The sequence below is a fragment of the Mauremys reevesii genome, linkage group 8, assembly GCF_016161935.1.
Source record: "Mauremys reevesii isolate NIE-2019 linkage group 8, ASM1616193v1, whole genome shotgun sequence".
Taxonomy (NCBI): Eukaryota; Metazoa; Chordata; order Testudines; family Geoemydidae; genus Mauremys; species Mauremys reevesii.
Window position 1 is genome coordinate 42798944 of NC_052630.1, and position 27849 is coordinate 42826792.

At 52.2% G+C, this 27849-nt stretch overlaps 1 protein-coding gene across 3 annotated transcripts in view; it reads right to left on the minus strand.

Moving 5' to 3' along the window:
- Positions 1 to 25951, minus strand: part of CRIP2 (cysteine rich protein 2) — a 65690-nt gene extending 39739 nt beyond the window's left edge. The window contains exon 1 of one of the 3 annotated variants that reach the window (XM_039483623.1): positions 25783 to 25951. In XM_039483623.1, the coding sequence (XP_039339557.1) occupies positions 25783 to 25936 (154 nt within the window). In that variant the 5' untranslated portion in view covers positions 25937 to 25951. Of the gene's footprint in view, positions 1 to 18114; positions 18189 to 19037; positions 19063 to 25782 lie in introns of those variants that run through there. The other 2 variants (XM_039483625.1, XM_039483624.1) reach the window with 2 other exon arrangements.
- Positions 25952 to 27849: the final 1898 nt, after the last annotated feature.

Here is a 27849-nt window from a genome sequence, read left to right on the forward strand (position 1 = left end):
ATTCTATGACTGGGATGAAGGCTAAAAATGGCCCTTACCTTCAGAGGAGACATTTTCTTGTTTCCTTTCCAGTCCCATTTGCTTTCTCCACACTGGCTCAGAAACACCTGGAATCACACACCCAGGTGATCCAACAGCTCTAGAACAATCACGGATCAACCTAGGAGCACAGCTCCAGCCCTTGCCAGCTTCATGCACCCACCCAGCGCCTGCTCTACTCGCAGCTGGATGGTTGCAGATGGCTGTTTCTGAACATCCCTTCCAGAAGGGGCGACTCAGGATTAGCAGTGGGCCGATTTTCTCATGGCATTCCTAGGAATACCACCAGCACCAGAATCAACATCCAGGATGGTGACAGTCACGCTGCTGATTCAGAGGGAATGGATCTGAGCACACACCCACGTGCATCTCAGAAGCACCTGCCAGGCTCATGGCTTTTGGAAAACTCAGGACCTCAGAGGTACCTGCCGCAGTAAAGAGACTCGACCCACAGCACTCAAGAGTGCTGAGACTTCAGGGCTCTCATGCCAGGCCGTACTGGTTTGTCCCATTGCAAATCACAACTGATTTAATAGCCAGGCTGCAAAGACCAAGGGATAAAATATCTTGGGGAGCTGCACAGCAACGACTTGCAGGGCACAGCAGAGATAGATTTACTAACTTGCTGCAGGTTGAGCATAACTTCTGCAGCTGTCCTCTTCGCTGGCCCCCTATTTTTTGGGTGATGGGGGTTCGACATCTGAAATCAGCCAAGCACACACTTAACTCTTGTCCTGCTTCCCATCTTTAAGAGATCTGCACATTGCAATTCTATTGCTTGAAATGCATTAAATTCCTAAAGCCAGATCCTGGCCCCAGGGGCTGCTCTCAGCTATAACAGCCCCAGAAGGGATCACCAGCATAGCCAGGCCACAGTCTTTTCCCTTCATGGCACATCCCTTTTGCTGGGACTGGTGAGGAGCCAGAACCAGGTACAGAATCAGGGAGGACAGTTTAAGCCAGCTTCTGTCCCCTTTGCACCACTGATGGAGCAAAATGTAAAACTTAGCACTTGAATCTTACATCTTCCTTTATGCCAAAGATTTTCCATGGCTGATTCAGCCCCTGATACAACTATAGCTGCTTTCAGAGTCTGGTAAAGAGATAGCCTTTGTACTGTACAGACATTGCTGTAGCTACGGGTTAGCAGGGAATTCCACCCATTCTGAATGCTACCGGCAGGGAACAGGGCTGTATACAGCATCGAGTGGCCTCTGGCATCCAGGAGGTCAGACTGATAATCAAGTCCTCCCTTCTGGCCTTAAGCTCCATGGCTCAGGGCTAGGGAATGCCAGGGGAGTGAGTTTTTCAGGTTTATCACTCAGAGGAGGAGAAACAGCCTTCTCAGCCCAGCAGGAGCGGTCTGTACTCCAGGGCCAACCCCAACCAGCAGACATAAGACCTTTGCTGCACTAGCCCCCTCTCGTCAGCCTGCGAAAAGTGACCAATGAAAGAACGGAAAGTGGGCTTTGTGCCCTCTGTTGTGATTTCTTCCCGCTGATGCACAGACTCTGGCAAATAAGTAGGTTCCCATTTGGAAGTGGTCTATATGGTAACAGATCTGCACACACCTTAAGCAGGGTTGAAGTGGTACTGAGGCTTTGGGCTGACCCTTGCACCAGGTGCCTGTCACCCCACCTGAAACACGCTCCAGGCCACCCATGCAGGTGGGAATCGGATCCGCTGCCCCTTCCCCTCAGGTTCAGGGAGGTGAGTCAGCAAGGGGTCCCCAGGTCTCCAGCAGGGAGGTCAGACAGACTCTAACAGTATTCAGGAGCAGGTTTTGTTGTGTCTGGGGCTCTGTAACTTGCACAAGAACCGCCCTCCAGCGTCCAAACGCCTGGAGAAGAGGAAGAATTTAAAAAAACCAAACTCCAAACCTGAAAACAGATTTCTGTATTTAGCAGCCAGATTTCCAGCACAGGATGCTGCAATGATGTAATGTTCCACTTCCAGAATCCAGCGACACTCTGCCAGCTGCCTGCACAGAAGCTCAGTGTTCCCTCCAAAAGGGGAAATGAAGACACTACAGTGTGTTTTTTATTGCACAGAGCGCAGCAGTAAAGAACTCCATGTTCCCTCCCATTAGCCAGACTCAGAACCACGTATCTTGGAAGACAAGATACGTAAGAGACAGCTGATGGAGTTGGCCACAGCAATACCTGCCCAAGGTGCAGTGAACCTCGCAAAAGGTAAACCTCGTGATCCATGTAAACCCTCTGATTGGCAATGATGGGCAAAGCGGAGAAAGCGCCTTGCACGTGCAGACTGCACGTGCAACACCATTGGACGTCACGCGCTGCAATCAATCAATGGGTAAAGGCTGTGGCTCAGGGATGGACATGCTCAACTTCCAAACTAACCTTCTGCAATATCTCTGCTCAGCATAGCCCCTGCAGGCGAGCAGGGAGACCATTTTAGGGGGTGATGCACAGGGAATGGAAGAGCTGGACATCACAGCAGCCAAACCTTGACCTAAAAGGCTGCACTTCAGGCTTGGTGGAAAGAGGGTTTCCTTCAGGAAACTCCTGAAGTGATTCTTGAACCCCCTTCATCTACAACATTTCTTGCTGAGCCCCACCAGCAGGGGGAGGCTGTCCGGCTTCCTGGGTCCAATTCCCCAGCCAACTCTTGTGGCAGCTGTAGGGTGACCAGATGTCCTAATTTTACAGGGATAGTCCCGATATTTGGGGCTTTGTCTTACATAGGCACCTATTACCCCCCAACTCCTGTCCCAATTTTTCACACTTGCTGTCTGGTCACCTTAGGCAGCTGCTCTGTTCAGGCTGGGGAATCCCTAGAGCCACACAACACCTAGCCTGGAGATGTAAAAGGGAAAGTCTCCAAACCCCAGCCACCTACCAATGATCTGTTACAACATGATCAGAAAGGGAGGGACCCCAGGTATCCGTCCCTAAGCTGGGGTAGTGACAGCAAGGGCAGATCAGCAACATACATAGTACCAGCTCCTCTGTAAGGGAGGCATTATCCCTATATTACCTATGAGGAATCCGAGGCACAGAGCACTTGCCCACTGTCAGAGAGCTGGGGCAGAAAGTCTAGATCTCTCAACTCCTAGCTCCTTCCTGTAAACCCCAGCATACTCCCTGCCAGAAGTAATGGCTCCAAGTCCCCTGTGCCAATCGCTGACATGCTCCCAGCTGGCACAGGCTATAGTAGCCCTTCCCCAGCCCCACTACCAAGCCCTGCTACATTCCGGACAGAGACGTGTTCCCCAAGGCCTCTGTGCCCTGCCAACACCTTGGAGGAGCAGTCACAGAATGACAGACAGATTCACCCGGCTGAATGAATCAGGCCTTTGTCTGGAGTCTTGGCTCCCTGGAAGCTCAGCTCCCTGAGTCACTGCTCCCCCTCCTCCCACAGTGGGTGGATCCCTACCAGGAGAGCTATGGCCGCCCTGCTGAAGGAGAGGGTGGGGGACACAGGGCAGTGCTAGCATTTCTGCAGTACCATGGGAGAGCCAGGAAAACCCTCTGGGGCTGCCCCAGAACTGAGACCCAGCCCGAAACTTAGCACAGGCTAGACTGACGAGCAGGCACAGCACTGCCTCTGCTGGGCTCAGAGACCAGTGAGTATGCTCTGGATGGCAGCCTGGCACCCCCAGATGCCAGCCTTTGACACTTCAGCTTAGAGAGCACAGGACAGCAGGGGGGTGCTTTCACCTGCCTCCCAGCCCAGCCTGGACCAGTCCACACTGGTCATTCTCCACCCACTGAAGACAGTGGCCCCATCCCTCCCTGGGCCTCACATTAGGGTGACCATATTTTCCCAAACAGAAAACAGTGTCGTTAGCCTTCTTGGCAACAAGGGCACACTGCTAACTCATATCCAGCTTCTCATCCAGTGTAATCCCCAGGCCCTTTTCTGCAGAACTGCTGCTTGGCCAGTCGGTACCACCATGGGTGGGCCTGAAGCCCACCTCGCCCCTCACCTGTGCATGGGGCTAGCCTGAGCCCTCCCTGCCTCCCACCTGGGGCTGGCCTGAGGTCCCCCTACCCCCACCAGTGTGGGGCCAGCCCGAGGCCCCCCGCTGCCCACCTGCATGCAGGTCCCCCTCTCCCTAGCTCTCCCTGCCTCCCACCTGCACGGGGCAAGCCCAAGGTCCCCATCCTTCCCGGCACACGGGGCCAGTCCAAAGCCCACTACTGCCCACCCACGGTCCCGCTCCCCTTGACGGCCTCCCTCCCCCCACCCATTCAGGCCTGGTCCTAGACCCCTGCCACCTGCCTGTGTACAGGGCCAGCTGGCCCAAGCCACTCTCCCTAGCCTCTCCTCCAGCATGGGCTGGCGTTGCTGCTCGCCTCCATCTCGCATGTTCCTCCGCGCCTCACCAGAGGTCACACCCCACTTTTCTGGCAAAACTGGACATTTGTCCTGTTTGCTCTCGCCAACTGATCATCAGTTGGAGAGAGCAAAATGCCCAGTTTTGTCAAAAAAGTTGGTTTGGCCGGGACAGAGCCAAAATGGGACGTACGGTTACCCTACCTCACATGCAGTTGCCAGCAGGCTGGGCAGGTGGGCAAGCAAGCCCCAGAGGCAGCCATCAGCCCGCTGAGTGGACATGCAGAGTTCAGCTCGCACAACGGCCACGAGCGGACGCTCCCTGCAGTCCACTCATGCCAACAGCTACATGCCAGGCCCAAGAGCTTTAGAACCCTTTTAATCTTATTAAAGATGGGCTTACAGGCAGCTGAGAGAACACTGCAACCCGGCACCCGAACGCTCTCCCCTGTGGGGTTGGCAATTCCCTGGGCTATAGGTGCCTCTGCCTGTTTCTGGTCCAAAAGGGAATTATCTGGAAACGGTGCCCACCATGCCTCCCCCAGCCTCAGAGACCCACACTGCTGCTGCTCTACAAATCAGCCAGCAAGGCTAGTGCCTCCCAGCCTCTCCGAGCCTCAAACCAAGAGTTGTGAGTATACACCACCCAGAGGGCCTCTCTGCAGGGGCACAAACAGCTGCATGCCTCCCAGCAAGCTAACAAGTCGGAGTATTAGCACAAGCACGTTGGCCTCTTGGCTCACCCAGTCCGTGCCACACCTAATGGTCCACCATGCACAGGGGGCACCATCAAGTCTCTGCCTGCGCGAGCATGAGGCTCTTTGGGAGCGTGCCTATGGCCAGGACAGGGGAGTCTCTGCACAAGAGCTGCTCAGCGCCTCAGCTCTCAAGAGCTCCCTAGATCTCCTGGAGTGGGGCTCTCACATGTGCTACCCATCAGGGATCGAGGGAGCAGCCTGGTCCAGTGAGCACACACAGGAGATCAGACTGCATTTCCCTCTCTGCCCCAGGCACAGCACCTCCCCGCGCTGTCCATGACAGCAGAGGCAATCCACTCACTGCTCAGTCCTGCACTCTGACTGAATGTGCTGCTTGTGGTGGCTGCATTGAGAGCACCTCACCTGCTGCAAGCTTCACTCCCACCTCTTCCAGGTGTCTCTCCACTTCAAAAACCCGGCTTCAAGCACTGCCTGGGGACTAGAGTCAGGGCAGAAACATGGGAGCAGCTGCCAAAACCTCGTGCAAACCAGCTCAGAAAAAAGATGTAAAAGCCCGGGCCACACTGCAATGCTCAGGGCAGCAGGGTAAAGTCCCTCTCCCAGCTTCTTCACTGGGAGACTCCTTCTGCCCAAGTAGGAATGCTGCATATGCAGAGTGTGTTTCCCGTGTCCCTCTCTGTCCTGAACACTGGCAAAGAGAGCACAGCTTTGTGGCCAAGAGCTACTTGCTCATCTGAGCATCACGCAAGGAGGATCTGCTTGGACTGGCTCCTGCTCTAATGAGCAGGCCTAGGTCAGCCAGTGAGGGACAAGAAACACAACAAAAACTAGGCCATCTCCTGCCAACACTGCCTGCCCCTATCTTCTTGCTGCTGAGAAACAGTAGCACATCTGTGCCTGGCTGCAGCTGTGGGAAGCTGCTGGTACGGGTCAGATATGCTCCCCCCGAGCTTGGGCACGAGGCTCCAGGCCCATCATGGGAACTATTTCATAGAGCAACACACACAGTTTGCAACCATTCTGAGTGCATCCCTCTGCAGCACTGGGCTTGGAAGAGACCATCTCCCATAGATAACAATGTCATTACGAGGCTACAAGTCTGTGAGCAGTAACTGACAGAGTAGCTGCCCAGCCAGCAGAACACAGAGCAGGGAAAACAGCAGGAAGAGCTACACAGAATGGGTCTGAAGCTACACTGAGAGGAGCAGGTGGCAGGTGCTTACTCACAGCACCATGCAAGTGTGGTCTGGTCCATCCCTCCCCTCACTGAAGGATGGGGGCATGCATCTGGGGCAGGGCCTGGGGCCCACAGCACGGCGCTGGGCACACAGCACAAGTAGTCCCCAGCCACACACAGCATGCAGCATGGCGGGGCTGCGGTAGAGCATCCCAAAGTAACACACAAGGAACAAGGACCGTGGAGGAACGGGGATTGAACCCACCAGCAAGGCGCAGTTCTCTGCCATTCAGAAGCAGAGTGGCTGGCGATGCAGCACCCCAGGGACACTCAGCTAAGAGGCAGTGTCTAGTTTCCTGCGAGGCTCCAGGTGCTAATCCAATTTTCCAGCTGGTTTCACAGAGGCACTTCGGGTAGCAGGCCTTGCCTGGGGAGCGGAGGGGAGGGGAGGGCTAACCTCAGCCACCACCCTGCACTATGCCAGTCTGTCACTGCAGTCCCACAGATTGCTAGCAGGAGAGCTGGGTGATCAGCTGACAGGGCACATGGAGGCACTGTCTGACTGGACACACACACACACACACACACACGGATGCTCATGCGACTCCCCTGCCTTTGCTCACCAGGGCTCTCATAGTCTCACAGATGGGGAGCCCATCCAATCCGCTCCCTCACGGACGTACCAGGGGACATATCATCCTGGGGCTCCTGAGAAAGCCTTTTGTTTCAGCACGCACATACCCCATCCCAACCAACGGCTGCATCCAGCGCCCTCTGGCATATGCTAGCCCAGCTAGGAGTAAGCCCCACACATGTGTGCTGATCAAGTGTTCAGACAGCTCCACTCCACAGCCCTCCACGGTGAGGCGAAGCAGGAGTTGCCTGGCAGAACATCGCAGACCTCTTCCAGACACTCAGAAACTCATGCTACACATGGGCCTGTCTTGGCTTCAGCCAGCACGCAGTCTGATCCCATCAGTTAGCCTAGCAGAAGGCTTAGGAGCCCCTTCTTTTCTCCAGTTTTATCTCCCATAGCTTGGTTCAGCCACACCACTTCTCCCATGTCCACACTGAGGACGGTTCCACCTTCAGCATGTGGCCAGGTCCCCTCTCCACCACCTCACCATCCTCACAAGTGCTAGGGTCCCGTCCAGCTCTCCACTCAACTGGGCCTCTTGGCCAGTCCTTTCCTGTCCCTTCCCCCACAGCCTTTTGTGTCCCAACCCTTGGAATGCTATTGTGGCCCACAGCACAAGGACCAGCTACAGAAAGTAACGACGCACTCAGGCCACAGCCAGCAATCCAGAAATGGGGAAATTCTGAAGAACTGGGCAAAGGCAACCAACTTTAAATTGGAAGGGGGTGAAAGAGGGGATACAGAGGTCCAGCCCCAGGGAATTCTGCCATGCCACAGAAGGTTTCAAAGGTTCTTTCCACCTCCATCACCGCCTCACACAGGCTTTCTTCCTCTCCAGGAAGGCTCCCCCACACAGCGTCAAACCCCACCCTCTTTACTCCTATGACCAAGGCAGTCAACAAGTCAATTACCTTATGGGGCCAGGTTCCTAGCTGCTATTCAAAAGCAAGTCATGCAAAGGCACAGCAAGTAGTTGGCATGGGAATTCAAGTCCAAGCTGGGGTGTGACGGGTGTGACTAACTGAAGAGTGTTACCCATCCTGGACCACACTTCGGGAAGCAGTGTGCCATGCAGGGATATTGATGGCTGAGGACTGCTAAGAGGAAAAACGCAGACTACAGGATTATGAGATGAAATTCATGTTAGTGAAGGAAACCTGTCTGCCGAGAGATTGTTCCAAGCCCCACCCCAAGAGATGAAGAGACTCATTCCATCATTATCCTGTCAACCCTCAGGCCAGGCAGCCGCCCTGCTCACAAGGCAGAAGAGCAGGAGACGAGAGCGGATGGGCCAGAAAAGGAGGGTTGTGTCAGGGCATGCAGATCCTCAGGATGGGAAGTGGAAGGGATTAGTTAGTCCTCCCAGCTTCACCACAGAGAGGCAGCCGTCTTCACCTAGGTCCGTGGAAAGCTTGATTTCCTCTGTGCATTTCTACCACTGGGCTCTACTCTGTGCTAAATAATGCTCTTGGTGACATACTGAAGGGGATTGTCACCCTGAGAGGGTTTCCACTGGAGGCTGGAGTTGGTCCCCACTAAGGAAAAGAAACTTAAGTGTATGCGCCCATCTTCTTACAATCATAGAACCAGAGGGTTAGAAGGGACCACCAGGGTCAGCTAGTCTAACCCCCTACCAAGATGCAGGATTTGTTGTGTCTAATTCATCCAAAACAGGTGAGCTGGGTGAAGGAGCTTCCACAACCTCTCTGGGATTCAATGGATTCATTTTGTCTAGCTAGTCTGAAGACTAAAAAAGAATATCCTCCAACCTATGCCTGTCATCTTGCCATGGCTCAAATGTGGGAAGCAACAGGTGAGACCCAAAACAAGGGCCACACAAAAATTAGCAATTGCCAGAACTGGACAGAGCTGTGGGATTCCTTCCTTTAGTGTAAAGTACTCTGTCTGTAACCTTGGCCCCACACCTCTCCATTCCTGATGTAAACAGCAGCGTTCAACAGTAGAAAGGGAAAGGGATGTCAGATCTGCACGGCACATAAGGACGAAGATGAGCAACAACCCTGAAAGAGAGGGAAGCCTTTGAAGTGTGTCTGGTGATAATTCAAAGAGTTCTAGGCCCAGAGGAGATGAAGATAATAGTGGGAAAAGGGACCCAGTAACAGGCTGCGTTGAAAACAAAGCCAACAGAAACACCAGGCAGCCGAGAACCTTATCTGCTACTTCCATTCACAGCAGAACATCCAACAAAGCCACTGCACATGCAAGATTACAAGCCTCTAGTTTTTGTCCACTGCCAATACCTGTATCCCATTGGTCAGAGCCTCCAGCATGATCTATGGACCCATGACTTCTTCAATACTTTGTTGGGAAATTCAAGGCTTCTCCATATTTGTAGGTCTCCCTGACCCACCCTCTGGTGTCTCAGGATGGCTGGGCTTTCCTCCCCCATCTCCTTTCGGAAACCACAGAAATGGGAGATGGAAGAGACTTATTACGTCAAGTTGTCCCTCCCCTGTGGACAGGGCTCCAGGGCTCCAGTATTAGGTGAACTACGGCCTCCATCCCGTGCTTTCAGATTGCTCAGTGGCCTAACAGACCCTCAATTAGGATATCTTTCCTGACATTTAGCTGCCTCCTACCACACTCCTACCTCCTCAGACTTTCCTAAACAATTCTTCTCCCTCCTTCTTATCTCCAGCCTTCACATATTTGTTGGCTGTTATGTCTCCCACTGCTTTGTGCAGCCAAGACATACATACATAGTTCTTTAGCAGTAATTCAATCCCTCCAGCCCTAGAGTCACTGTTGTTGCTCTCTCTCTGAAGTCCCTCCAAGACCTGCACAAAGCATTCTTGCAGTGCAGTTTCACCCACGGAGAGGAGAACTGTCACCTCCGTGGGGATCAATCAGGAATGGTTCCAAGTGAGTCCTCCCAGTCTACCAGAACACCACTATGAGTGGGATCAGAATCAGGATCTAGCTATGCAGCCTAAAATTGCTCTGGCCTTTTTTGGCAGCCACGCTGCTTGTCTGATTTACGCTCCATTATTACCCTAATGTCTCTATATCATTGCTTTCCAGATTTCCCACTCCTATTGAATAGCTGTCTTCCAGATTATTTTGCCCCAGATGCTTTAGCTAGCATTTCATTTTATTTCCTGTCCAATAACACTAGCACTCTGCATTAATGCATTCTTCTTTTTTGCTACCCTTGTCAATTCTCTTCAATCCTTAATTAACTTTGTGCACTCTTCTTCCAGCTCATCTGGGAATTCTTCACCCATTTTCCTCCTGTCCTAGGGAGTCTGTTGCAGTTGCCCACTGCAACTTCTCTATTATTTGTCACTTGGCTGCCATAACCTCTTTATTAAATTGTATATCACTGGTTCTGAAACTTGGACACTTCTTGTTCTAATGTGTTGTGTAGCGCTGCTGTGAGCTGTTAAGCATTTGACTCACTCCACCCCAGAAGTAGGTGCATTTCAGTAATGGATTCACTTGATAGGTATGCTACTGTGCTGTAAATTCTGTGATGTGTTGTGAGATTCTTTGGGATGAAAGGTGTTGCACGATACAAAAATATACTCCATTTAATGTTAAAGGCTAGTTATATACAGCACCAGCCTTCTCTCACTGCACCCACATACGCTAGCATTCCAGTTCAAATAACCCTAGCCCAGTTTCAGCTATGTACACTAGGACAAACTCCATCAGCTACCAACACTTCCAGATACTACAGGGGCAAATTGCTGCTAGCTCCTCTGGTGTACAGCACCTTCCATCTGCAGTGTGATTTGCAAGCGGGAGGCCCGTGCCAGGCTTTGAGCCTCGGAGAGGAAGCTCCAGCTTTACACCCTTCCAATCAACCTCACACACTGCCAACTCTAAGCCCTGCCTGCCTTCTTGCTTTAGGGCAGACCATGTGATACAATGAACTGCCCTCCATCATGACATACTGATGTCTGTGCTGCCTCCCTATCAAGCTCTCCAGAGCCAAATCCAGCCCCCAGGACCCAGCCAACATCCCCAGAACACTGGGTACAGCCCAGAAAAGGAGCCGTCACTGTAACAGTATTAAAAATAAAGTCCTTTCCCAGTGAGGGCATTTCCTTTTGCCCTCCAGCTGTGAAGAGAAAGGGGCATTCAAACAGCTGGGAGCCTCTCAGCAGCACACCAGGAAAGCACCTGATGGGAGACTCCCCCGACTGCTGCACCAGGCAGATGACATACAGAGCCTGGTGCTTTAGTTTGCTACTGTGGACTGTGCTCACAGACACTGACTTGGAGGGGAACCCCCGCAGATACCCAGTTCCTGAGCCTCCACAAACACACTCCCAGGCAGGGCCCCCTAAGGACTCCTGAGGGCTGACGGGGGCAGAATCTTTTGTAGATTTCTAGTCTTCTTTGCAGTGGCTTTGGGTGGGGCAGTTGCGCTGATCGGCTCATAGAAGCAGACTGCATGTCACCCACAGGTCTGTCTGAGGCAATCATAGGAGACTCTGCAGTACAAAGCCAGCACCACTTTTCAGGATCGGGGCCTAACACGACACAGGGGAAACAGCAGAACTGAGCATACAGAGTGCTGTCAATCACACAAAGGAGCAAACAATAGAGGAAAATGTTTTCCCCACCTACTCCCTTGCAGCAACAGTGATCTCAGGCTCCCCAACACAATACAGGCAAGAAACATTCACGCTGAGATGTGATTCTTTTAAACTGCCGCAGCACCCTGTATCTAAGCGTCTACACACAAGCGGGAGCGCTACAGAGGCACGGCCATTCTGAACCTGGGTGTTTCCTGATGCTCGGGGCCTTGGCAGTGCAGTATTAGCATTCGGTCCACGGCACTCTCTGTGTTTCATGGAGTATTTCCCAGCACACGGGGAATGGTGAAGGGTTCCCCATTCTGCTCACAAGCTCAGGACCCATTCCAGCTTATTTAATAATCTGTGCGAGTGTCCAAACAAGAACATCCCAACCCCGAGCACAGCTCCTCTTCCCCTCTTGATGCTGACAGGACCCAGATTAGCCAAGCTAAAAATACACAAAACTAGTTCAGAGGAAACAATGACAGGCAAAGGCGGAGAGCTCAGAGTCAGGCTGTGACACGGCCTTTCCTAACAGTGTGTCTGGACTAGGATGAGAGGAGTGGGATTTTAGATCATGTTGCTAGCACCTTCTAACACAACTTCACATCTAACCCAGGCTCATCCCACAGGTCAGTTCGACCAGCTAGCGCGTGTGGGGGTAGAGCTTGCCTTGTCTACCTTCATGTGTTAGAATGTGGTCACTAACATGCTCTAGAAATGTATCTTTCCCCTTCACCAGGACAAACCCTAAATCTTCTGGATACTCAGGGGCTTCCTTCCTGCAGGCAACAGCCCACCCTTCAAAGAGAAGCCAGCCATGTTCCTCCTGCCTCACCAGCAGATGCCAAAAATATCAACCTGCACTTCTGTTTAACCACCTGAATCTTCAGTTGTCCATGATTCAGAGGGGGCCCGATCCCACATCCAGGGAGTCCATGGAGAACTTCCCACAGATGTCTGTGAGAGCTGAATCAAGCCCTCCAGGAGACAGAGGCTTCTTCAGGCAGCTGGGGCCCAATTCTCCATTGCCCTGGCACTGTTTTGCACTGGGATGAATGTCAAATGTAAATAGTTACCACTCCAGCTGAGTAGCATTTTGCACCCACTGTGTACCTGCCTTCAGCTCAGTGTCTGAATGTGTGGCAACATCAGTTACTTTTAAACTAATCAGTTTCTTTTAAATACAACAGGTCACGCTGGTAGCCTGAAAAATGGCAGAGAAGGACAACTGAGCGATGAACCTACATGCTTGCTAACTACTGGGCCTGAAGCTGAGACTCTGTGCTGCTCTGCTAGCCAGGAGATTTCCTCTAATATGCGACAGTGGAAAAACAGAGCAGCTCCCTGTAACAGCAGCAGGACTTGCAGGGAAAACACACAGCCCTGAAAGGTAATGGAAGAAGGAAATCATTCTGACTAGCTGGGTTACACGCATTTGTAACTCACCCGCTCAGAATCATTTAGACTGTCCCCTCTGTCCCCACCCTGATGTATATCCATCCACTGCCATTCACATTTTTAAACTTTTCTCCAATTCGGAGCCCAGGCAGTGCCGATAGGATCACTACCATTGTCAAGCCCAATGGCTGATGTTCTCTACGCACCAGACACGCTGCAGGGCCACAGGGATGGGATCATAGCTGCTGCTGACAGCTTGTTGCCATGGTTTGTTTTATTAAAAAAGAAAGCACTGAAGCATCTGCCTGCCAACACGAGTCCATAGAAAGTCACATAAATTTTGTGACCAAACATAGTAAAAGAAACAAGGCTAGTCCAGTCAGTGACCCACTCCAATCCAGCATGCACATTTTGAATTGGCTAATTCGGCCTGTGCTCTCCTCAGGCCTGGGAGAAACTGCACTGATCTTCATAGCATCCCGTTCCATGGCAGGGAACACAAGGCTCTAGATGATAACACTTGTAGCTAGGGCCAAGCTCTCTCTGAAACCCACCCCAATTTGCTCACGACCGGGGCCTGCTTTCTGGAGCCCGCTGGTTCAGTGAGGCAGAGAGGTGCTTCATCTCCTCATCACCTTCCAACCCCCAGAAGGAAGTTCTACACTCTTCATTCTTGCCCTTTTCCATGGAGAGGCACCAGGTTTCCAGTATGCCCCATAGCTGCCGGAGACAAGGACCAACACCCATTTTATAAGGGAGGAAGCAGGAGCAGAGAGGGGTCTGAAGGCACAATCTGACTAGCTGGCCTGTGCCGAAGACAGCCCAGCACCACACGGGACACTGGGAATTCACTGGCCAAAGTGTTAATACAAACATGGAGTCCACACAGCGTCACACGCTGTGTGTACTCCTCATCTGCTGGAGGCCTCCACAGCCTTGGACTTGTTGCTTCACAATGTATCCGAGCCTTGAAAACTGCACATCCTGGCTGCCCCTCCACTCATGTATTCCTACAAACCTGTAGTGCAGGGTCCCAGAGAGCTTCAAGCTACCACAGATAACTCCACGCATTCACTCAGGGAACACCAGATCTGCCAATTACCCTTCACCACCCTATGGATGGATGGAAGTAACTGTATGATAGGGCCTGCTGGTGCAAAGTCACCTGCCAACACAGCATACAGTGCAGCACAGCCAGGCTTCCTGCTGAGAGCCCAGGCAGACAAGAGGTCTCATTCTTTCCAGGGCTAGGAAGGAACTCATGCCACAATGCATTGCAGGCACTCTCCTTTTTGTCACCCGCTCCTCAAAATTATCCATGCTAAAGTTAATCAAAAGGAAGCCCACTGAACCAAAGAGTCAGTTGTCAAATGCCATGTGGGCTCGACTGCTAGGCAGGGAAGTCAGAGACATTTTCCCCTCCCCTCCTGCACCACTCATTCAATAGCTTCCCAGCCCAGAAAGGCATCGGCCCCTCTCAGGCCTGCATGGAAAGGTGAGCGTGAACAGGGTGGATGACACAACAGGCTGAAAACCCTCCATCCACAATTTCATAAGGACAAATTTAACCAAACCCACTTGGCCTGTCAGCGGTGTTTGAACCCAGGCCATTCAGTGCTATAAGCCTTTCCTGCTGGAGGACGAAGGCCTTAGTAGGCTCAAACTTTGTATAAGAACCAGCCACTAGAGGGGGACAAAGAACCCCCTCGCCTTACGTGGGTTACACAAGCACAGAAGAGATCAGCATGGAGCCATGTCTGGGAGTGCCCAAGGATATCTGTAGGTTGTCCAATGTAATTTCCTGCATTTTACAAGATTTAAGACATTTCAGACCAAAGGTTGGTTGGTTTGTTTTTAAATCTACCTGCCTCCCTGAAGTTCAGCATTAGACCAATGCTCCATCCTGGTAGAAAGCCAACAAAACTCCATTCTGACCCAGCTGCCTTTGGGTCTTGGCTGGTATGACCCGTCAGGCACACAAAAAACCAGGAAGAAGGCCATGCAAAAAGCCAAAATTAATATTAGAGAGGAAAGCAAAACCAGAGCAGGTTCTCTACTGACCCGCACTGGGCATCTGGGACCCACCACCCATTCTCAGCAAGGTCTCCCAACCCTTTTCCTCAGTATTGCTTATATAGCACTTTCAGCACACATGGTACTGTACAGTAAAAGCAGGATGGCTTTTAGTCTAAAGGCAGCAACGGTAATATATATTGGGTACTGGGCACAGAGCTGACCCTGCATACATAAAGCAGACCCACATGTGATGTAACTGAGGGTATTCATTCTTTGTGTTTTATTGTAACATTTTCTTAATAATTGTATGGAAAATTTGTTTTGCCTCACTTATTTTTGTTTCACTCTCTCTCCCTCCCCTTTATCTGCCTCTTTCCAGTTGTGCCTCTAACTTTCCCTCCCCCTCCATTCAATTTCCTTTCCCTCTCTTTATTTCCCCTTTCCCATTTTCTCTCCCCCTCCCTATGCTCTTTCCAGGACAGTGATCAATAAATGAAGCTCCCTTCTAACTGCTCACTTGCAACCTAAAAACTAAGCTCCTGTTCCTGAAAACAGTTGCACAGCACATGGGAGCATTCCCCAGATCAGGACCTAGGTTCTCACCACACCTGCTGTCAATCTGTGGTTCAGTGAGAAATGGAAGCACCACTCACTCCCTGCTGACCTAATGAGTGGTATGGAAAAACTTAGGTAGGCCAGATACTAGCTGGCTTGCAGAGGAGTCTCCTGCCAGTCCCAGACACACCCAATCTGCCTCTCAGCTGATCTGCAAGGAGAAGCCCTGAGCTGGCTCCCAATGAACAGCAGAGGAGGAGGGGAGCCACTGAGAACTGCAAGTATGAAACACAGCAGCATAATAGGTGCTCTCACCTCCTGCGGGGGTTTCTGCAAGGCAGTGTCTATGCTAAATGTGGGATGGAACACAGGTAGGAACAAGTGGTTAATTAACCAGGCATGTTAATTAACCTGTCCAGATCTGCTCTAGGAATCATTTCAGGGAAGTTCTCTGGCCTGGGCTACACAGGTCAGACTAGACCAGGGGACGGCAACCTTTCAGAAGCAGTGTGCGGAGTCTTAATTTATTCACTTTAATTTAAGGTTTCGTGTGCCAGTAATACATTTTAACGTTTTTTAGAAGGTCTCCTGCTATAAGTCTATATATTATATAACTAAACTATTGTCATATGTAAAGTAAACAAGGTTTTCAAAATGTTTAAGAAGCTTCATTTAAAATTAAATTAAAATGCTGATCTTACGCCGCCGGCCCACTCCGCCCGCTAACAGCCTGGGGTTCCATTCACCTAGGCTGGCAGCAGGCTGAGCAGGGCCTGCGGCAGAGACCCCGGCTGGCAAGAGGCTGGCAGCCAGAACCCCAGATTGGCAGCGGGCTGAGCGGGGCCGGCGACCGGGACCCCAGACCAGCAGTGGGCTGATGGGCTGAGCGGATCAGCCCACTGCCGGTCTGGGGTTCCGTCCATTGGCTCCTGCCACCCAGGGTCCCTGCTGCCGGCCCAGGGTCCCGGCCCTGCCCACATAGAGTGGTACCTACCTTCTCCCTGGTTCTGGCCCATTCTCTTCCTCTCTCTCTGCACTGAGCTGAGGGTCGGAGTGCTAAAATGAGGGAGGGGGCTCAGGGTTGGGGCAGGAGGTTTGGATGTGGAGCACTTACCTTGGCAGCTCCCATTTGGTATGAGGGGTGCAGGTGGGAATGTGGGGGGGGGTGCAGGAGCTTCTATTTGGTGCTCAGGGTGGGGATGCAAGAGTCAGGGCATGAGGCGTGGGGGGCCTGGGTACGTGTGGCGGGTGCAGAAGTCAGGACAGAGGGCTGGGGTGTGTGTGACGGGGGTGCAGCAATCAGGGCTGGGGTCGTGGGGGGGGGTGCTGGGGTCAGGGCGGGAGGCTGGGTGTCTGTGAGGGGGGTGCAGGAGTCAGGGCAGTGGGCTAGGGGTGTGGGCTGGGGGAGTCGTGGGGATGCTCCCAGCCACCTGCCCTGAGCGGCTCACGACAGGGGGCTGGAGGCAGTGGTGAGCTGGAGCCGGTTCTCACTGGTTCGCAGGAACCAGTTGTTAAATTTAGAAGTCCTTTTAGAACCTGTTGTTCCAGGACTACCGGTTCTATAAGGGCTTTATTTAACAAAAGCCCCAGCTCACTTCCCCCTCTTCTCCTGAATGCTCCGCCCCCACTTCTCTTCCCCCTCCCCTGCTTCCTGCGAATCAGATATTCGTGAAGCCTGAAACAAGCAGGGGGCAGGTAAGCTGGGCCGCGGGGGGAGGAGAGGTGTGGCCAGCTTAGCAGCTCCCTCCAACCTGGCACCCCCGGCCGAGCGCCCCCAGCCGCAGCCCAGCCCCAGTCCCAGCCGAGTGCCCCTGGCTCTGGCCCGGCTCCTGGTCCGGGCCGAGCGCACCTAGCCCCATCCTGTCCCGGCCCCAGCCAAGCATCCCCAGCTTCGGCCCCGCAACTCCAGCCCGGCCCCCGCAGCTCCGGCGGGCCCAGCCCGGCCCCCGCGGCACGGGCGCTGGTTCCCGGCCCCCGCGGCGCCGGCCTCTGCGGCGCCGGCCCGGCCCCCGCGGCGCCGGCCCGGCCCGGCCCCAGTGCTGGTTCCCGGCCCCACGGCTCCGGCCCAGCCCGGCCCCTGCGGCACTGGTGCTGGTTCCCGGCCCCGCGGCTCCAGCCGGGCCCCTGCGACATTGGTGCTGGTTCCCGGCCCTGCGGTTGCAGCTCCCGGCCCGGCTCGGGCCCCACAGTGCTGGTGCTGGTCCCGGCAGAGCGGCTCCAGGCAGCGCAGTAAGGGAGCAGGGAGGGGATGTTGGAAGAGGGCAGGGAGTTTGGGGTTGTGGGGGTGGATAGGGGTGGGGCAGTCAGAGGGCAGGAAACAGGGGATTGAATGGTGGCAAGGGTCCTGGGGGGGCAGTCAGGAAGAAGCAGGGGTTGGATGGGGTGGCGGGGGGCAGTCAGGGGCAGGGATTCCAGGGGCGGTCAGGGGACAGGGAGAAGGGGTGGTTGGATGGGGCAGGGGTCCCGGGGGGCCATCAGGAATGAGAGGAAGCATTGGATGGGGCGGCAGGGGGTAGTCAGGGGACAGGGAAGGGGGGTGGATCGGGCAGGGGTCCTGGGGGAAGGAACGTGGGGGGTTGGATGAGGCAGGAGTCCGGGGGGGCAGCCACATCCCCCTCCTGGGGTGAGGAGGAGGGAACCTGTTAATATTTTGGCAGCTCATCACTGGCTGGAGGGGATATGCCCTGATTCCACCCTCCTTCCCCAAGGCCCCGTCCCCACCTCTTCTCCGGGAGCACGAGCGGCTATGGTTCCTGCTCTGCTTCTCCCCCTCCCTCTCCAGGGCCATCAGCTGTTCCTCGGCAGGGAGGGAGAGGAGGAGGGGCAGGAACCCAGCACGCTGGGGGAAGAGGCAGGGGCGGAGAAGAGCAGGCTGGGCCAGGGAGTATTTTTAATGGCACGCTGCTGCCTGCAAGGGTCCCCAGCAGCGGGCTGAGCGGGGCCGGTGGCCAGGACCCCGGCAGGCAGCAGCATGCCATAGGTTGCCGACCCCTGGAGTACACGATTACAGCGGTCCTTTCAGGCCTTGGAATCTATGAAACGCAGTTAGTAACTGGCATCTTGTCTTTCAGACCACAAGCTCTTTGGGAGCAGAACTTGCATTTACATCTGCATTGCACTGAATGCAGTGGGACACATCTTGGTGTGGCCCTTAGCCATTACTGCTATAGAAATGTTTGCTAATAAGCAGCAGACATACCCCCAGCGAAGAGGCAGGAAGGAAGGTTATGAGTTGCTACTGCAGGAAGGCCTATGCGATTTTCTGTCATTTGCAGTATTTGTCCAAGTACACTACAACTGTGCCAGTTACCCCACTCCACAGCTTTGGGCCATTTCCTGCTCTCTAGGACTTTCACAGCTAAATCCCCGTCAGCTGCTTGTATTCTGATACCCAAGCCAGGCAGCAATTTGCTAGAAACCCTGGCTCCTGAGATGGATACGCCCAGAGAGCAGCCTCTCAGACATCAAAATAGGAGATTATATAAGAGCCAGCTTCCAGGCCATCAGCATTATCCCTGGCAATAAAGCAGCTGTGCTTAAGTCACCCATATGATCACTTCCATACAGGCTGTGCTGAAGAGAAGGCTGGCGTTTTCTCAATATTTTAAGAAAATCTATAATACACACACAGACAAAATCCTCACATTCAGCCATGCAGAGTCAGCCTGGGCAGGAGATTTTCAGGCCACGGGCACTGGAAAACAGCAAGCATCTATTTCCAAGGACAGTGGTTACTTATTAATTGCAGAGCTGCTTCTGCTCTTCTAGCTTAAATTTCTCCAGAGCAAACAAGCCTGTGCAGAGCTCTGCAAAGCACAGAAGGAAGCAGTACTGGCCAGGATATTGTATTCCTAAATACAGCGGTAGGAGGAAGCTGATACACAGGTGACTGGTATAGCAATGATGGGCATTGGGTATTTCAAAACCATCCAACGGGCCCCTTTACAGAGCCCAGACCCAGCTGCAGCAACCATGGATCAGATTCCCCTTCACTGCACTTGGGGGTCTGCTCACCTCTTGCTAACACCTGTTCCTCTTTCCAGTGATACTGGACTGTTGCTTGCCAAGGGTTCTCTATGGGGAGCTTGGGCTGCTCCCCCAGGGTATCAGTGAGAGGCAGCTTGCCTCCATTTTTCTCCTATGGTGATGGTTACTGCTGGCCCGAGCTACAGAGGCTGATGCTGGTCTGTCCAGATAACAGCTGGATGAGCCTTATAATAATAAATATAATATTATAACAACTGGATGAGCCTTACAACCCCCACTCCGCAACTCAGCAGCACTCTCCAACCTCAGACACTGGCCAATACTGGCAATCAAATGATCCCAAGCTAAAAGCCTCTCTCGCTGCTGCCCCCAGACAGCAAGCTCCTCATACCACCCATACAAGATTTTCCCCCAAATACCTCAGCACTCGCTGCTGCTGCCACAGTTGCACAAAAATGCTAAATTCTGGGGCTATTTGGCCACTTCCTCCTCATGCCTGTGAGTACATGCCAGCCCATGCCATTCTCTGCACACAGAAAGTCACCCACTTGCAGCAAAGCTCCCTGACTCTGTAATTGCATGCGCGCTCACACACACTCCACCAGATGAGGTCCTTTAGAACAATGCAATCAAGAACAAAAAGAGCCTCTTTGTTATCTGCCTGCCTGGGTTCCAGCAGAATAAGCAGATGGACAATAAATCGCACGTATCTGTTACATATTTTGTCTTTTTAACTTTGTATTCAGCTCAGAATTCAGTGATAAACATTGCACAGAGGAAGCAGCAGAATGCTAGCTACTGCAGTCCTCTCTCTGCAGTTCACTAGTCTGAAAACAAAGGCGGGTAGAGAGGGGCAATTCAGAATTTTCCCCCAGGCACAGGTCACAAAGGCAGTGATCCTGCAAAACTCACTTGGAGACCTCTCTTTTGTATTGGTAGCTTAAGAAATACTCAGTTGTTTTGCTTCAGGCTGGCTGTGACCACCAACTCTTCCTGGGGAAAGAGACCAAAACATGGGCTACTTGCAGTTAGGGCTCTAGGAGTCAGCTACAGAGCATTAGCATCAGTTACTTTTTCACTTAAATAGTCCCAACAAGTATTCACTGGATCTTTCAAATTGCATAAAAAAAAAAAAAGGTAGACTAACCAAATGGCCCAGCTGCTACTGGGAAAAAATGTCCCATGCCACAATGTGCTTTTTCAAAAAATCTATTTTTATGTTTTCCTGCACTTTAACTTCATTCTGTAATTCAGGAAACACCCACATCCCTTTCATTACAGAGGAAGGGTCTGCCAGATTTTTCTGTGGAGTAAAAGGCAACAGGAAGACTGAAAGTTAATTTTCCATAAATAAAATTACCGTTATTTCTGGACAGCTGCCCATTTCAGTACATGAGCATCTCAACAAAGTCGGGGGTAGGGCAGAGGGAAGAGAAAAAGAATTTGATTACATTTTCATGAGATTCAGAATCACAGCTCCTGTCATCTAAAAAAATTATAATCAAGGGTCATTCATCACAAGAAAGTAACACTTCCAAACAAGCAGGACTTTATTAATCAGTCTCCGCTAATTTAAGGGGCAATAAAAGAATTCATGCACACACACAACCTGTGGAAGATAATTCCACTATTGCTTTCCCACTAGGTTATGTGATTTATTAGTCAATTGCAGTGGAAGTTCAAAATAAAAACTGGCCTTGGAAACAAGAAGCAGGAAAAAACCTCTTCTCCTGCCACTTTCCTGATACGTTTGGACTAGATCTGGTCAGGAAGTGATTTCCCCAACTTGCAGAAAAAAAGTGTTCAATTTTTTTTCATACCGAAAGAAATGAACATGTTTTGATATTTGGGTTGGAGGTGGGGTTATATGCATATTTCAGCAAAAGGATACCGTTTTTGCAACATTTTCCATCAAAAAAGTGTTTCAACAGAAAATTTTGGACCAGCTCTGACTCTGCTCTCGCCACTCCCTTGAATACAGACCACCTTGGCTGGCATAGAACTAGCACTGGCTCTGTGGCACAGTCTCCCCTACACCCCCTTCCTTGGACCCCACAGAGCCCTCTCCCCCCTCCCCCCCCATAAAGCCAGGTCTCCATGGGAGTCAGGCAGCAGAGGCTGAGCTGGGGCCTGGGAGGAGCCAGGGAGCAGCCACAGCCCATGGCATGCAAAGATGGCTTCTATCCAAGCAGATTTCTGCATGCTGTTGCTGCAAAGTAGGAAGAGTGGGGTGTCTCTCTTCTCTCTCTAGGTTATCACCTGCTCCGTGCATCTAGGCAGCTCATTTACATAGCTGTGGGTGGATGGTCACTCAGAGGCAGCATGGCACCTGTATAAACCCATCTTCCCTGAGACCATGGAGCAAGAGGGTAGGGGAAGTAAAAGCGCCCATAGCTTCTGCAGGACTGATGCTTCCACTCATCACAAATCCTGGGAATGCTGACCTGATCCCTCCCTAGACGGGGAAGATTGGAAGTGAACTCTGTGAGGTCATGGTTTCTCTGGCTCACTCCCATCGGTACTTCTGCTCGGGCACAATATGACCCCATCTCCCTGACTGCACCTGGGGCGGTCAGGAGAGGATAGTCTTCTCCACTACCAACAGCAACCAGTGATTCCACGAGAACAGTCACCCAGAGAGCAGGGAGAAAGAAACTAACGTCAGACTGGGGCCTCCAGGAAAACAGACACAGTATTTTCAGCTTAAAAGGGAAAGATTCACACAAGGGATGAAATCCAGCAGGCTGAGTTATTCCCGCCCCCACAAAAAGATTTACTTAGAAGGGGAGAAAAAGCAAATTCCTATTTCTGAGTGTTTACTTGGAGATGGCTGGGGCGGAATGAAAGTGCACAACCCTTCCCAAAGCTTTGAACGCTCAGATGCTATCATAACCCCATGGTATTTCTCTATCAAAATAAACAACCAAGAGAAGTAAGGACTGGAGAAGATGGATACTTGAGCTGTCACACACTTCACTACATGGCAGTAGATCATAAGAGGGAGATGGGAATTATCCTCCAGGGTGGGAATAACCTGCAAGCAGCACTAGCCAAAACTAAGCCAGAATGCAAAGCTAACTAATTCAATCAGAAAGTGATCTGGGTAATGGAGATTAATTCCCCGTGCCTTTAAAATGATCCTAATCTTCAGCAGTAATTCCCAGGACTCTAAGACCATGACAGGTTGGAGAAGGGAGCAAGTCAAAGCTATGTTCTAGTTGGTGCCAAGCCACATTCTGGACCGTGTAACTTTTCACTTAATAAAAGCAGTATTGGAAGAGGTACGTTTTCAAATGGCAGCAAGGCACAGGAAGGAGTCAGGAGACCTGGACTCTAGTCCCAGCTTGGCCACGACCAGCTCTATAACCTGGGGAAAGTCACTAAAACCAAGATGTTCCACTGGAGATGCCCTGGGTCTGATTTTTAGGGGCAGGGGGGAAGCAGCCATCTCTTCAACTGCAGTCAACAGGAACTGTGGGTACTTGGTGCTTCTGAGAATGGGGTCCAAGGTGCCATCCCCAAATTCAGAAGCCACTTTTTTAAATATAATTGTCTTCATGCCTCAGTTTCCCCATATGTAAAATGAAACTAACACTGCTTTACCTACCTTTGTAAAGTGTTGTGAGCTCCATTAGTGAAAAGTGCACCATAAGTAGAGTATTTTACATACATTTACAGTAAAGGAGAACAAAGCAGTTCAGAGACTTTGGAAATGGCTTGGATGAGACACGCTCTGTATTTCAACATGCAGAATTGAGGGGAGGGGACACATGTAGTTAACCTTTGCATTCTAGCTCTTTGCTGTCTGTAGATGCTGCTGGAACTCATTTCTGATTTTGACCTCCCATTCTTCCCACTACTGCCAAGTTCTCCTGTCTTTCTAAAAACAACTTTGCCCATCCTCTGAAAAGTCAATGTGTCCCAACTCAGGCAGGTCTCAGGGCACCGCCATCCTAGCAATACTGGTCAGATCAAAGCCACTCAGCACTCACAATCAGGGTGAGATTTGCAGATGATTATAGACCAGTCAGCCTAACTTCATTATCTGGAAAGATATTGAAACAAGTTATTAAACAATTAAATTTGTAAGCACCTAGTGAATAACAGGCTTATAATTTCCTTCTTTGGCAGGGTTACTCGGCTAATGGACCGAGAGAAGCAGATGTGATGCACCTTGATTTTAGTAAGACTTTTGACACAGTGCCACATGACATTTTCATAAGCAAACTAGAGAAATGTGGTCTAGATGAAATTACTGTAAGGTTGGTGCAAAAGTGGTTGAAAGACTGTAATCAAAGAGTAGCTATCAATGGGTTGCTGTCAAACTAGGAGAGTAAATCCAGTGGGGTCCCACAAGGGTCAGTCCTAGGTCTGATACTAGTCCAATATTTTCATTAATGATTAGGATAATGGAGTGGAGAGTATGCTTATATGCTTTGTGGGAGAAACCAAGCTGGGAGGGGTTGCAAGCACTCTGGAGGACAGGATTAGAATTCACAACAACTTTGACAAATTGGAGAATTGATTTCAATTCATCAAAATGAAATTTAATAAAGACAAGCACAAAGTACATCACTTAGGAAGAAAAACTAAATGTACAACAACAAAATGGGGAATTACTGGCTAGGTAGTGGTACTGCTGAAAAGGATCTGGGGTTTATAGTGGATCACAAATTGAATCAGAATCAACAATGTGATGCAAAAAAGGCTAATATCTTGGGGTGTATTAACAGAAGTGTTGTATGTAAGACATAGGAGGTAATTGTCCTGCTCTACTTGGCACTGCTGAGGCCCCAGCTGGAGTATTGTGTCCAGTTCTGGGCACCACACTTTAGGAAAGATGTGGATAAACTGGAGGGAGTCCAGAGAAAAGCAACAAAAAAGATGAAAAGGTTTAGAAAACCTGACTTGTGAGGAAAGGTTAAAAAACCTGGGCATGTTCAGTCTGGAGAAAAGATGACAGAGAGAGGACCGGATAACAGACTTCAAATATGCTAACAGTGGTTATAAAGAGGATAGGGATCATTTGTTCTCCATGGCCTCTGAAGACAGGACAAGAAGTAATGGGATAAATCTGCAGCAAGGGAGATTTAAGTTAGACATTAGGAAAACGTTACCAGCCATAAGGGTAGTTAAGCTCTGGAATAGGCTTCAAAGGGAGGTTGTAGAATCTCTGTCACTGCAGTTTTTTAAGAACAGGTTGGACAGACACCTGCCAGGGATGGTCTAGGTTTATTTGGCCCTGTACACCCCAGGGGGCTGGACTTGACAGCTTCTCAAGGTCCCTTCCAGCCCTACCTTTCTATGAATCTATGATCTCAGCACACTGGGTGCACGACAGACACTGAGCGGTTTTGAAAAATCTGGTCCCAGCTGCAGAACTGAGCATTTGAGAGATTGCCCCCCCTCCTCGTCACCTGGGTCAGCCATACACACCCATCTGGGCAGGGGATCAGACAACTCAGCAGAGATCCCAATCACCCTGTCCCAGCAAGCGCACACAGGGACTCTCCCAGGGAGCCAATACCAGAGGACGAAATCAAGTGGAGCCCTCACAACTTTACAAATACAAACAATGCAGGTGCTTCCCCCTAACCAACCAAAGCAGCAGAGGTTTAGCTGTAACCCTTTCCCTGCCACGCCCTATACCTGTAGACTCTACTCATCATGTTAACTCTGAGCAGAGAGCCACAGACCAAGGGTCCGGTATGTATAAAAAACAGTTATAACACGCTCAGCTGCCCTCTGCTCCCAGAGAGGGGGAGCCTGCAAACTGGAAAGCGGGGGCACCCAGGTTGGGGATGGGCTCAGCCCCCTTATTCCCAGGCAGGGGTGCACACAGAGTGGGGAGGGGAGACAACAGCTGCCCTCTCCGCCCCGCCCCCGGGAAGAACGCACAGACTGGGGATGGGCTCAGTTCTCGGGAAGGGAGGAGTGGGGCTGCAAGGCAAGGGAGCACCCAAGGTGGGCAGCACGGGGGGTCGCAGCCCCTACTGCCGGGTTGGGGCTGCACCCGGCATGGAGGGAGAGTAGCAGCCCCTTTTCCCAGGCTGCGGGGAATGTGTGAAAGGGAGACACTAGTCCCTCCTGGGAGCGGGGAGGAGAGCTGCGGCTAGGCTGGCGAGCGCAAGGGGGTAGCCCCTATTCCCGGGCGGGAGTGCCCCAAATTGGGGAGCGAGGGCAGGACCGTGCCCGAGGGGATGCCCCAGACTGGGGAGCGAGGGCAGGACCGGTCCGTGCCCGAGGGGATGCCCCAGACTGGGGAGCGAGGGCAGGACCGGTCCGTGCCCGAGGGGATGCCCCAGACTGGGGAGCGAGGGCAGGACCGGTCCGTGCCCGGGGTGTGCCCCAGACTGGGGAGCGAGGGGGGACTGGTCCGTGCGGAGGGCTCCGGGCACTCACCGAAGTAGACGGCCTTGGCGCACCGGGGGCACTTGGCTGCCATGCCGCGGGTCGCGCAGCCGGCGAGACGCGCTGCTGTGTGCGGGTTTCTCAGCTCCGCCCGGCCCAAGCTCCGCTCCGCGCCGCCCACAGCCCGGCCCGCCCGCCAGCCCATTGGCCGCGCTGCCGAGCTGAGGCGACTCCCTTCCCGCGCGGCGCCGCTGAGACCCACGCGCGGGCCGGGCCTGCCAGCAGGTGCCGGGAGCAGCCCCCAGGGCCCCCGCCCAGCTGCTCGAGGCGCCCCCCATCACACGGGGCTGCGCTGTCTGCACCCCCCGAGCGTGGGGCGGAACCGGGGCCGGCTGGAGACACGGGCCAGCACGAGCTGGGAGTTGAACCTGCTGCCGCGCATCTCTAGTCCCTGCGGAGCGCAGAGCCAGGGCTGGAGGCTGGGAGCCGCAGGGCTCCTCGGACCCTGGCCCAGAGCGAACGGCACCCCGCCCGGGGCTGTCCAGTCCCAAACACCTGGGCAGAGCAGGAGAGGGGCCCCCAGGTGTCCACTTCGCACCCTCCCCCCAGCCCAGCCACGCTGGCCCCACCTGACCAGGGAAGGTCAGTGCCCCTGGATGTGTAGACACGCCAGCCCCAAAGGCAGCAGGGAGTTACAGACACAAAACGGATGGCGAAGTAAGAGGCCCAAGTCCAGGAGAAAGGCATGTGTGATGGGAAGGCACTGACAGGGAGTCAGGGGGCACAGCGCTCCTGGCCAGCTGTGGAGGTGACGGTTCCCACCCCTGGGTGGCAGGTGGCAGTGAAAGGGCAAAGAGGAGGATGGAGATAGGGGAGATGAGCAGGATTAGGTCCATACCTCTTTTCGAAATCAAAGGAAACAGGATTGTGCTCAAAACTACCTACAACAAATCTCATTGATCAGTTTGCTTAATTGCAACCTCTTTCCTCCCAGCAGAGCCGGGGCATGAGAGCTGAAGGTGATCTAACTACATGGATCATCCCAAGGGGAACTAATCATCCATTTTCAAACCAGGAGGCGGAGACAAGACACAGGGTGAGATTTTCCTGCTCCCATTCACATAAACGGGAGTTGAATACCCATGGAGAGCAGGATCACGCTCCGAGTGTGTGTGCACATATTGCTGATAAGGGTTCTGCAATAGCCAATGCCTAAAATAGATCCGTTCTATATACATTCTTATGCCATACTCAGCACTATAGTAGCTGAGTGCCTTCCTGTAGTCACCTGACTAGCATCTGTCATGGGTTTGTTCTCTCATCCTTGCTCCACAGGGAGAAAGGTGTACAGGGGAGTGTTTTGATTTAGGAAAAAAAATTAATACACACACACATGTGACTCTGTGTCCATTAGTGATGGCATGTCAAAGAAACATATCTTGCCCTTGGAGCTGACGGTGGTGAAGTTTGGGATGATCTTTAGTTTCTGGGGGAATTCATTCCACATTCTGGGACCAGCCCCCACAAAAGGTTTGGCACCTGCACAGACAAGCCTTCCCCTTGGGCTAGAGTGTGCCACTGTGCCAGAGGAGTGAAGTTCTCAGCCATGGACCTCAGCCCGGGCTTTAGGCCCTTTCACATACCTTGAGTCCAGGCCATGGAGCTCCTTGAAGGACCAAGACCTTGAACCTGACTTGATAAATATGGGAACCCAGTGTAGGGAGTGGAGGGCAGGTTTGATGTGCTGGTGGTTACTGAGCCTGCGTTGCTGAGGAGACACACTGCAGTGTTCTGTACTACTTGGAATGTCTCAAGGGCTGAAGGCTTGGTGACCAGCTGTATCACACTGCTGTCATCCAGACAAGAGGTGACAAAGGCAAGAAGAACTGAGGCCAGGTCTCCATCCACCAGAATGGAACGGAGGCTCCGAGCCAGAGATGGTAGAAAGCGTTACTCACAGATGCATTCCTACAATAGGGAAGTTTTTCTGAACATAATGAATTTTCTGAGTAAGGATGCCTGTTAACTTAAAAGCTTATAAATAAATGGCGCCATTCAGTAGTGTTTACAAAGGGTCTACCACACCATATGAGACACAGGTAGGTTTGAACACTGCCT